The sequence below is a fragment of the Melanostigma gelatinosum genome (genome assembly GCF_949748355.1).
Source record: "Melanostigma gelatinosum genome assembly, chromosome: 15".
NCBI lineage: Eukaryota > Metazoa > Chordata > Actinopteri > Perciformes > Zoarcidae > Melanostigma > Melanostigma gelatinosum.
In genome coordinates this window covers 21386244-21399166 of record NC_136648.1, presented here as the reverse complement: position 1 = coordinate 21399166, position 12923 = coordinate 21386244, and the positions used below count along the sequence as shown (strand labels likewise).

Below are 12923 nucleotides of genomic sequence, written 5' to 3'. Positions count from 1 at the left end.
TAGGACACACACGTCCTGAAGGGAGATTCACTGTCTACATTCGCTATATAAAGACCTCTTAACCCCGAGGCTTCTGCTGCCACTTGTCCCGGTCTAACTAAAGAGGGAAACACAAATCTCCATCCGTCCATGGCTGCCTTCATCAGGTGATCTGACTCTGAGCCTTTGCTAAAACACACACAACCTTGATTTGAAATAATATTCAAGAGGATGTCCCTGTGTGGGAGTGTGATGAGATTTGTTTTGTCCTGTGCTCGTTCATGTCCATATGTGGTCACTGCGGATGATGTTTGTTTTGAAAGCATAACAATGAATGCATAGTAAGCAGCCGGCTCAGACGTCCACTAAACCCGTTTTAAGACACTCGCTTCCAGACTTCCATTGCAGCCGCTGTCATTTCCAACGCCTTCAGTCGGTGCAGTTAATAACGTGAGGCAGACCTGGATTCAACAGGACAATGGGGGTCTGTAATGCTCAAGTGGACATCTGTGCTCTGACAAAAGTTTGCTGCCGAAGGACATCACATTGACGGTGTTGGGATCTAAAGGAGCGTGTTTGGGTTATCAGCATTTAAGAAACTGAATTCTTGACATCAATAGAATTATTGATGTATGTAACAATTATTAATGATTATTAATAAAAACGGGGCACCACCCTGCGAACAGGGACCAATAACCAAACGATAAAACTAAGTCTCATAATTAGTAGTCACTCATAATGTCAATAGTCTGCGTATGACTATACATTCAGTGACAGTGAAGGTTTTTAAGTTCGAGCACAGGCTACTACATACAGTCTTATCAAATACATATGCACAAGTAATCACAGACGACTGCTCCTGAAAGTATAACAGAGTTTATTGAATCAAAATAATAAATGATCAAATCAATTAATATTGCAACCAACAAACGTTATCATACAATTTTATATGCCTAAACTAAAGAATGAATAAAATGGATGAGAGTGTATGTCTGTGTGTGTGTGTGTGTGTGTGTGTATGTGTGTGTGTGTGTGTGGGTCTGTGGGTGAAAAGGAGGGGGAGTCTTACCGCTACAGCTAGAGACTACAAAGATGGCGGCGTCGAGTGACGCTGGCCAAAGGGGAGGGGCCTTAAGAACTACAGCTAGAAACTACAAAGATGGCGGAGTCGAGTGACCCGGACAAAATGGCAGAATGGGGCTGCTGTACGTAATTCACGTGTGCCGATGCAGCACGTGTGTGAGGCGCTCGTTTGAACGAGGTTCCCCAGGGGTAGAGCTAGGAGCTGTGTGTGTGTGTTACGTGAGAGGAGGGAAGAGAAAAAGGGAGCGAGAACTCGAAGTGAATCACGCTTCGGCGTGCGATGTGGTAGGGAGCCTGCTTGCTGGTTCTATCATGCATAAATATACCGCTGTCGTCTTTGAACTGCCGGTAACTTATGCCGTGATAAACCACGCACCTCAGCTCACTCACCGAGTCGAGTTAATGAAAAGAGAACTTCCACACGGAGTGGAAGACAATGAATGAAAATAATCCCAAAGAAACAGTCATAGCAGTTAATACACGAATACAGCGGAGCTTCTCTCGTCCGCGAGGAGTTGCGCCATATCTCAATATCACGCGACAGCAGGGGCGGACTGGCCATCGGGGATACCGGGGGAATCCCCGGTAGGCCGACGGGGTTTGGGCCGGTCTCTGACATCGCCGGCCCGACTATATTATATGCTTCACAGAACACGTTCAATTTACTCTGATACCGAAAGTCAATAATCAGTGAAAACTGTATCAACAGTATAAACTGACATTATACTGCTCCTCGCGATCCGAGGACTCCATAGCACGGCTGGACACTACGGTGCTTTTAAAAACTTTTCTCCATAACCGCGGTCTGCGCCGTGCGGCCGTGCCGGGCGCCGGTCGGGGCGGGGCCGGCGGAGGTGCGAATGGCCGCTGTAGACCGGCGAAATACATGCCGTGTATTGAATGAAAGAATGAATTTCTATAGCGCTTTTCACAGACAGTAGTATCACAAAGTGCTTAACAGAGCAGACATTTAAAAGCATAAAAACACAATGTGACCCAAGGGTCAATAAATTATCTACACAGAGAAAATAAAAAAATTAAAAGAGAAAATAAAAAATAATAAAAAATAAAATAAAAACGTAAAACATATTTTAAGAGCAGGTCTAGGACATGGGTTTACTTTTACACAAAACCCTCAGGAGAGCGGTTTCAGTAGAGTGTTGCTTACGAAACCCAGACTGGAACTTGTCATACATGTTGTGCCTCTCCAGTGCAGCAGTAAGTTGTTTGGCCACCACTTTCTCTAAAATTTTGGACAAGAAAGGCAGTTTTGATATGGGCCTGTAGTTCATGGGAAAAGCTGGATCTAAGTTAGGTTTCTTTAATATGGGCTGGATAGTGGCATGTTTTGAAATAGGAAGGGACAATTCCTGTAGACAATGAGGAATTGACAATAGATGTTACTGCAGGGCCAATAGTTAGCAGAACTTTCTTAAATATAGAGGATGGAATTATATCCAGAGGGCAAGTTGATGGCTTTGTTTTGTTAATTAAGTCCATCAGGTCTTGAAGGCTGATAGGCTGGAAAGAGTCCAGAACAGCAGGAGATTGCGAGGAGCTACAAGTAGATGAACAGATCCCAGGCTGAATGCCAGACCTAATACCTGTTACCTTATCAATAAAATAGATAAGGAATTTGTTACAATCGTCAACAGAATAGCATGGTAAAGTGGAGACAGACGGTGAAACAATTCTCTTAATTGTGTCAAACAGAATCTTGGGATTTCTCTTTGAAGAAGAGATTAGGTTGGCAAAATAAGCAGTTATAGCTTCCTTTAATCCAGTATTAAAATAAACTCTGAGGTCTTTGAGATATAAACTATATCTAATAGATATAGACTATTGAGTGGGCAGCGCGCCGTGTATTGAGTGGGCCGGTCTGACAGTAACTCCCGGGCCACTTTTTTCCCCCAGTCCGCCCCTGCGCGACAGTAACTTAAACCACAAAAACACGGGAATATCAACATATAAATGAATGACCTGAATTAAATTTACGTTAATTTAAGCTAAGCTATGCCCAAATGCCAAGAACCTTACTTGTCGATGCGTCGTTGCAACGTTGAAGTGTTCGTGAGCAAAGCGGCCCGTTTTCCTCGTCGGAAAAGGGGGGGCAGGGGGGAGCTTGCTTGCAGCGCGGCTGGTAGCGGGCGCTGTGTGTCGCACGGCTTTTGCTGGTGCGGCTTCGGTCCGTTGGCGTGGCTCTGGAGCAAACGCAGACGTGATCGATCCTCGCTGCAGGGAGGATGACCTAACTTCGGCTGAGACGACGTGGTCCGTAGGTCTTGCCGGGAATCCTCGGTCACGAGAGGATCGAGGCTTCGTCGGGCTCCTCTGTGCCGGTTTGTGCACGGAAAGAAAAAGGAGCAAAAAGCACTGAATGGATCGCTGAAGCAGATTCGTTATCGCGGGCTGTTTCGTCCAGCGCAATGGCTTGTCAGGGTTTGAGGAGGGGAGAAGGCCGTGGCTTCCTCGTGGCCTCAGTCGTGCTGGAGGGGGGAAGGAGAGGCCAATGTGTCTTCATGTGTCCAGGACGAAGGTCCAGGCGAAGAGAGAGTTGGGTGCTCCCTGTCTCAACCGAGGTCGAAGGGGAAAAAGCGGAGAAGTGTGAAACTGCAGACAGTTTTGTAGAACAGGGGTTGAACCACAGGGGTCCTGGGTTCTCTTGGCCTTCGGCCAATGAGATTGCCGCGGTTACCATGGTTATTTGGGGGGGGGCGGAAATTCACACCCTAGTGTGAAATCCCTTTGCTCTTATCAACTACAAATCAGGATGAACCCTTTGCTCGACAAAGTGAAGGCCTGATTCTCTTTGTCCACAGCACATGTTGAAGCCATCTGGTCAGAGCCCAACAACGGCATGTCATCATCAGGCACACTTTGATGATTCTATTAGTTATTCTAATGATTACAAGGTGACACCCAAACATTGATAGGCAAACAGTAATTAATCATTTTACATTGTGCTGTATTGACATGTCATTGGACTGTCAAACCTTGACTTAAAACAATTTAACATAAAAATGATTGTAGCTGTGGTTTCTCTGAATACAAACCTTTTATAGCCACGTTAGTGTTGTGGCTCTGAGGATCGCATGCCAGTCAGTCCAACACTTCGTTTACAGACTGAGATATGGCAAAAACTATAAGAGTGATTGAAGGTGACCTTTGTCCAGACGTGTGGTCCCAGGATGATGATTTTGTTTTTTGGATCCCATCAGTGGCGGCTGGTGGAACATGTTCTAGGTAGGGCCATCCTATCAATTTCAGCAAACATCCCAGTATGATTTAATGCAAAAAAAGTATCAAACACGCATTATTACTTGGCAGTTAAATATTTAACATTTATTCCAACACGAAAACAATCAGTAAATAACACTTATATAATATAATATAACATGTTTATTTATTGAGATGCCCCTATGGGCCTTGTTATAGGAGGTAAAGATCAGGAGAAGTAAACATGAAGTGTAATTATGAATACTGATGTTAAATTAAGCTATGATGAGTTTTCACTGTGAATTTAACATCTCTATTACATGTTGATGCCTCCATGACCAAGTTAAGCAGATGAGACTGAGGACAGCTATGTAGAATAAAAGATGTTCACTTTGTCTAATATGTAGCTTGATAGAGTTCTCCATGTGTGTCCTGGTGTTCTCATGTTTCCTTACCTCCTCATCCCTCACTCCCTACCCTGGTGTTCTCATGTTTCCTTACCTCCTCATCCCTCACTCCCTACCCTGGTGTTCTCATGTTTCCTTACCTCCTCATCCCTCACTCCCTACCCTGGTGTTCTCATGTTTCCTTACCTCCTCATCCCTCACTCCCGTAACTGTCCGTGCTGGATCCGTCCCCGTTGTTTTAAAAAGCTAAATAAATGATTAGCATGACGTCATCCAGCTAGCCAAACCTGTCTGGTGTACAGCTAGTACAGAAGCTTCGCATGTACTGCTTCCCTTTCCCGCGAGTCTGCTGTCTGATTGTGAGGTCAGGCTGATCTGATATCAGCTCTTTGGCTGCAGAATCTCCTCAAAGTTCTCCTCTCAAACGGGTCTTGGAGGAGGAGTGCTCGCGCTGGCGCGGGCGCCTGTAGAGACTTCTCCTGACGAGAACGCGCAGCGAGGGGGGCCTGATCGTTCTGGCCCACAGCTGAATCTATTTGAGGGCGCTGATTGGCTAAATTGTATGTCACTCATTTATATCTTGAATCAGCAATTGGCTAAACTGCTTCATAGACCCGCCTCTTTTGGGCCAAAACGATCAGGCCCCCCAAGCTGCCGTTCTCAGAGTGTCGTGCACACAGACAGAGAGCACGAGCAGAGAGCACGAGCAGGAAAAGCATATATTTTGCGCAGATATCATACTTTACACACATTACTGGGTACATTCCATAGTTCAAAAACACAAATATTGACAATTTATATAATTTATGAATATTATAATTAGTTTTTTTTGTTTTTTTTGTTTTTGTGTGGCTCATGGTGGGGCCATGCCCCATGGCCCTCTATTGACCAGCCGCCACTGGATCCCATGGCCTTTTTCGAGTAGCGCTGCCAGAAAGTCCAAGTTTTCTCTCATCCATTGGACTAACTCAACATCAGCAGATAGACAGTAATGCTGCCCAGATAATGTATCCTCATGACTTTAGTGATTCTCTCATATTTCCTCCAGCGCGACCATGGGGTTGATATTTGTCGTTTTGAGTAAAATGTATTGACACCTATTGGATGGAACCCAATGGAATTTTGTCCAAGCGTTCATGTTCCCATCAGGATGTCATCACGTTGGTGATTTTGACATTTTTAAAAAGTGCCTCCCAACCTACAAACTGTGAAATAAGACAACACAGTTTTTTGTAGACTGGATCATAAAACATTTGGCTCCCCTTCATATGTCACATGAAAGCTGATCAGAACCCCCCCCCTCCCCCCCCATCCGAGTATCTACCCACGGCTTGAGAACTACCTTGGCAACGGTACGCCATCATTTTCACGCAAGCCAATCAGAGCAGACTTGTGTTTTTTCGGGGGGGCGGGAGACAGGCGCTAAAACGGAGCATTTCAGACAGAGTGTGAATACAGGCATATTCTTACAGACAGTATGAGACAAATAGTGTTTTTTGAACATTAACTCATATCAACATGTTCTTGTAGAAACCCAGAATACAAGCATGAAGCTGTAATCTAGCATCTTATGTCCCCTTTAAGTTATCAGGTAATGCGTGCTGAACTACAGCTGTCCTATCAGCTGTGTTTAATGCCAATTAGCAATTATTAGGCTGCTAACACACCAAACCAAGATGGTGAACATGGTAATCATACTGACTGAACATCAGCATGTTAGCACCATCAAAGTGAGCATGGTAGTAGAAAGTGCCACTGTGGCTGAACACAATCATACTTTACGTCATACTACTAATGGCTGCTGCTAACAATAACAACTATGTATATTATCACACAAATGACATAATGTTGCAGATGCTTTCAATCATTGGCATTAAAAATGATCCATCTACCTTATCCAACTTATCATTAATATAAATGTCCACATCTGCTGTTTGTTTGCTATTCATTCTGAAAACCTTTATTGGCATTTTAACTTCACTTTCTTTCTTTAGAATAACCTTAAACTAAAGAAGCAGGCCACTACATCTTTAGGAAACTGGAGGTGGGGTATGTACAGTGGGAATATACATCATACTCTGTGATGTAGAGTCGCTGTTGTAAGGGTTCCCTTTAGGTCGTTAGTAAGTGGCTGTAAGTTCACCAGCTTCTGTGTCTTATTGGAAAGACAAATCAACACATCGACTCACATGACGGGGAGCGGCTGAGCAAACCAAACACACTCCTATATTTTCCCTCTCACCAAACTCACCTTTCTCCTCCCGGCTTTTGTTTTTCTGACACAATTGAATTTGTATTTTCTTTCCACCATCTACCCAGCCTTCAGCTCGGCCATCCATTCTCTGGACGGGGCGACGCAGCGGGCCGACTTTGTCTCCATCCTCAGGGAGTTCGGGAACCACTACGTGCAGGAGGCGATGTACGGCTTCCAGGAGTCCTGTACCATCTGGTACCCCAACAAACAGGTCCAGAGACAGCTGTGGCTGGAGTACCAGGACATTAGCAAAGGTAGGACACACATCGAGTGTCAATGAATGGTACCGAGGAAGGAAAGCGATGAACAGTAATTACTGGCCCTCAGGTGTGTTTGTGCCGGTGTGGGATGTGTGAGGATTAATTCCTGCGGTTATTTATGTGTTCATTGACTCACACACCCACGGAACACATTGAGGCTTGTAATGCTGAGTGTGTGTTGGGCTGGACTGGATTATTATGTTCCACATTTACAATGAGCAGGACTCTTGGTCATACTTCGGCTGCACAGTGAATGCTTAAACCTCGCGTGGGCCCACTTTTAACAAAGCTCTTCTCTTGTTCCCTTTCTTTCGGTGGTACCCGTGCTGGAGAGGAAAGTAATGGCCTCCCAGGGTGCAGTGTTGCTCTTGGGACACTCGTTTCAACCATTAGTTTGTTTTATCCTCTGCACTCTTTGTGGAATCACCCCTCATGGATTGTTTAGTTTGGTAGGTCTTTTATTCAATTCAATAGTATTTTTATTAATCCACAAAGGCAAATTGTATTTTGGGCATGAGTAAAAAGAGACAGGAAACAGACACACGGGGTTTGTTATGTGGGCGCCATAAACCATGCAGCAGACACAGAGGAGCACTTCTCATTTCTGTTCCTGAGTATTTCACCTCAATCATTTTTAGTATTGACTGAAATGTGTCCGAAAATGACTGAAAGCTGGTGTCGGATGTTTGGAAAGATTTAGAATATTAATATGATGTCACGACAAAACCCCCGAGCCAACACCAGTCACACAACACGATATGCACGTGCAATATTCATCAAACATCGGTATAAAGTATCATTTAAAGGCCTATCCTCAATCCGTCACAACAGTTGTGCTGGCTTCTGCACACTAGCTCATCTAGTTGTGAAGTTTTTAGATGAATATTTCACTTTAGCTATCCTGGCAGCAGATTCTGTTCTGTCTTTTCAAAATAAACTTCCATTTTCACATGAAACAACTTGGCTCGGTTTGGGAAAAGTGGTTTGGTTTAAAGTAAGTGTGTTTGTTCTGTAACATTCTGTAACATCAACGTTAAAATAAGTAACACCTGAGTGAAAGTCTTCTGTTTGGACCGATCCATCCGCCGCTACCTCTTCCCGACACAGACTTTATCTTTATACCGCCTGACTTCCTCCTACAAGCGTGGTTCATGCTCGATGTCTCCGCATGGCCAAAGTGATGTCACAAGGTCAGAAATGGCCCTTCGCTGGCGTCGTGTGCACATCCAATATTTCTACGTGAGCAGGTCAGTTTGTCACGGGAAAACCCACACGGAGTACAACAGACAGACACGTTTCCTCGGCACGATGTCACGTCGGCACGTTCTTACAACAACCTTTGGGAGCCGCTGATACAGACACAGTTCATGCAGAGCTGCTTCTGTTCAGATGACTTTTAACATTTGTCAACTTTGGCTTCTTTTGTTCAAAAAAAAAAAAGAAGATTTCGCTGAAATACATAATTAATTCTCACAGTAAGGTGTCGTGAAAAATATTGTTAACTACACCAACATTGAATCAGCACTACTCACCAGTGGATTGGTTTGAAGAAGGTTGAAACTTACTGGACTTATTGGACTTGTCACACGCTCTCTGTTGAATACAGCTGCTATTATATGATAACTGCTCTATATTTATGTCCATCCGCTGAGTGGAAGTGAAGCTTGCAATATAATGCGTAGCAGCAGTGGTGTAGCACCAGGTGGAGACGTCTTCGCTCGTGGTTTTATCGCTCAGAATGCCAGCGTGTGTCATCCAGGTGTGGATGTGTTACCTGCGCTCGTTTCCACCTCAGTGGCTCCAAACTGTCCACAGTCGTTTCCTTTGCCTCGGACACTTTTCTTTTTCCTTCCCTTACCTCGTCCAAGGACACCCCTGCTGCGCTGCACCACTCACTCCCAGTTACATCTGCGCTGACAGATGGCATTGGAAGACAGAGTCCCCCCCCCCCCCAGAGGAAAAGTGCATTGCTCTTCATCTTCAGATGAGATTGCGGTTGCAATCGCTGTTAAATGATTCAACACGATCAAAAAGGGGAAGAAAAACGTTTTCAGCTTCTTGTCTGTAAACGGTCACGTTTATATATTGTTGTGGTCATTAGACACGAGCCTCATCTGTACACTTGTAAGTTGGAGGGACAGTGTGTCATTGATGAACCTGTCCTGAAACTAAACAGGTAATTCAATTCAAGAAACGGATATGACGCCGTCAGTTGTGGGAAGGAATTTGTAATTTGTTCCTGTTGATAGAGAAATGGTGTTCAGTCGGTATATTGTCAGCTGAGCAGGCAAACATATACATGAAGATATTTACAAACCAAGTTTCCAATCATTTTGAATGAATTAACATTCATGATAAACTTTGATGCTGGTGGATGTTCAACAACTGCTCAATAACTCAACTAACTAAAGGTAAACGGGACATATCATGAAAAACGTTTTCAGTGCTTATGCACATACGTTTTATTGATTATTATTTAAAGAGACAGGTGCTAAACCAGAGCGTCTCAGACAGAGACAAATATTGGGATTCTTCAACATTCAAACATGTAAACATGTTCTGGTGGAAACCCAGAATACAAGTATGACCCTGTAAATGAGCATGATGTGTCTCCTCTAAAGAGATGCTCAGAACTTTGTATTTCCCCTATAATTAGTAGCAAATGATAAAGTTATTTCTGTGAAATAATTAGAATAAATAAAGCGTTGCCCAAATTGTATGCAAATACATCTTACTGTATACTGTTTATAATGTTGGAGTTACAAACTGTAACTGAAGACTGCTGCTGCATAGTAAGAACATGTATAATTGTAATTGAATTCATCACTTGTTCACAGCTGTTTCTACTGCAGCTTTACTTTTGACCATTTACCGGCTCTGGATGCAACAGTGTTGTCCTCGGCCTTTATTCCAGCTGCTGTCTGTTCCCCACATGGAGGCAACACTGAGAACCTCATCAAAAATCTGATTGTCTGAGCTGGTGCCAAATCCATCCAGAGTTTTTACTTTCCTGACAAACAGCGAGCGCTGTGATTGCAGTCGGGCTGCAAGGATGTGAAATGATTCAACCTCAGCGGGTAACCGTGTCCACCTGGCCCAGGACCATCCGTTTCTAGGAAAGGAAATGGGCAAAAGAGGAAACAAATAGAAAATCAGAGTCATCTTTCTGAATCCCTCCCCAGCTTCTTGGAATGGTCCTGGCCTTTTGGAGGGAGTAATGAGCTCACAGGAGGGTTTGATGATCCATGTCCTCGCCCTTTGCTCTAAATACAAGATGTGCCCGACTACCTCCATATTCAGCCGGATCATTTTCTGCATCTTAGCAGCCTGGGGCGCAGCTGCTGCTTGCAGTTCTCAAGGCTTATTTATGAATGTTGTTAATAATTGCGTATCAAACGGACACAGGACAGGAACGATGCATCCTGTCAGTATTAGCATGGAAGGACTAACGATGGTCTGTTACATGTCATGAACATAAAAACACGATACCTTCAGCAGGGATTTCCACTTTTATACAAAAGCAATACAAATAATTAAAAAGAACATCCCAGGAACTGTAATATTTTGTGGCAACTGTGCATTGACGTCGAGTTATAACTCAGCAGAGCGGCGCTCAGTAGGTGAAAAGCAGCACAGAGCGACGCCACGGTCTGTGAAGTTCATTGAAGACTTCCACCACTTGTTCAATGACCCAGGAACTTTAAAGCAACACACACACACACACACACAATGCCTGACTATCAGGGCTGGATCAGCCATGTTTGTAGAGACGGGGGCCCATAGCTCATTAACCGCGGTCAGCTTGTGTGCATGTGCGTGTTTGGCCATGATGCCTTGTTTGGGTGATGAATAGCGCTTTCTTCCCAGCACTATGTTGTGATACGAGTTTCCTATTGTCAGACAAATGACCTCTATTACCCCCCAGAGACCAGGCGCGAGCGGCTTTGTTCGTGTCGCGGGCCTCGTTACATCGAGGAGACGCGGCGGATTGGAACGTTAAAGAGCTTTTAAAGGCTGTTAGCGGCAGCTGTAGTCACCATGTGGACACACAGCTGATGAAATATGGTCGGATTCTTTTCATATAACTCGAACTTCCTGTCTGCTGTATGACTCGCTAAACTCACTCAAAACAGTATTGAAAGCTGCACCATGTTTCATCCTGACTATGAGCTAGTTTGATTTTAAAGTTATTTTATTTGTTCGCACGGCTCTCAATGGCTTGGGATTGGCCACCATTACTAATTAGTGGTTTTATAATCCTTCTCAGCCTCTTGGATCCACTGCTGCTGTTTCTTATCGTTTTAATACAAACCATCACACTAATAAGAAAGTTGTCAGCTCAGCCTTTTTTTAACTAAAACTATGGACCTCCCTCCCCGAGGTGAACATTTTGAAAAGACAATTGAAAACGTCTTTATTCAGCATTGCCTTTACTTAACTGTCTCTCGTCCTTTGTTCTTATCTTTGACATGTTTTATTTTCTTGTGCCTTCGTTCAGTTGCTTGGGTGAGTCGTGCAGTATTTGCGTGTTTTAATCTGTTTCTATTCATTCTGTTGTCTTCACTTTGTTGCAAAGCACTTTGAACCACTCCCACTGTGTGAAAGCTGCTAGACTATTGTTAGTTTGTACCATTTATATTATCATTATTATTAGTATTGTCATCATTAGACATCACAGCATTATAACGATACACTGTTGGTGAGACACTTTTTTAACCTCAAAAGGCTTCGATGGAAAAAAAGAACAGAAAATACATCCACTAAATACAGATGTGTCTGTAGCGGTGTTGGTTGTGAGAAGAATGTTGTTTCTCTTTTAATTTGTTTATTTTGCAATGTGGGCTCCATGAACTGCCTCCAAACATATTCAAAAACTCTTAAAATGAGGCCAATACCATACCAATCTCTCATAATATATCGATATACTCGTAGTCTGGATCAAATACTGTGTGGGCCGCTCAAAAGTCTTTAAAGAACTGCCTCCAAACTTCTTCGAGACACTCCTAAAAAACAGGAGTGTAGCACCAGAGGCGTCTCAAAACACCTTCAGAAAACACCCAGGGAGCATGTGAATAGGATTATCCTCGTTTAGCTCACTTTGTGAACTGTCACGTGAATTCAATTGCGAGGACCAGTTTGCACGAAAACAGCTTCAAAATAATTCCGATGCTTTGGAGTTCTGTCAAAACAGGAATGGCCAATCCCTTACCCATCAACTACATGCCAAGGCCTGTTGATATTATAGGTTAATCATCAGTTTACAACGGCAATTATAATGTGAATATGCTTCAAAAGCACCTAAAGGTGACGTTGTGGAGCTTGTTATATAGTACAATGTCAGATCAAATTGAAAAAAACGAATAGGGACAGAAATTTCAGACACGAGCAACGATGTGTCTGCAGCAAACGGTGTCAGTCCGACTTCAGTCTCTTCCTATTGTATCCTGGATATGCCTTTGTCTTCACACTCTGTTCTCTGTCTCGTTTTCCTACGACTCTCCAAGCCAGCCCCCCTTTCACTTTCTCTCTCACTTAAATCACCATGACCTCCTTCCTCAACCTCCCCCCCCAGTCAGGTGTCAGCTCTCTACCAACCTCCAGCGCAGCGTTGCGTGCTGGTTTGTGTAAGTGTGATCACGCTGCCGGGGCAGCCAGGTAAAAATAGGCATCTATTAGGGCCTGTCATTTTAACAAAGACGCAGAGGAGAAAGTCTCACTCCGGTG

General features: G+C 43.9%; 1 protein-coding gene across 1 annotated transcript in view; it reads left to right on the top strand.

Annotated features, from left to right (window-relative positions):
* Positions 1-12923, top strand: part of astn1 (astrotactin 1) — a gene marked incomplete at its 5' end in the record, with an annotated part of 390125 nt that overhangs the window by 239414 nt on the left and 137788 nt on the right. The window contains one exon of the mRNA XM_079284766.1: positions 7005-7193. Coding sequence (XP_079140892.1) covers positions 7005-7193 — 189 coding nt within the window. The remainder of the gene's footprint in view (positions 1-7004; positions 7194-12923) is intronic.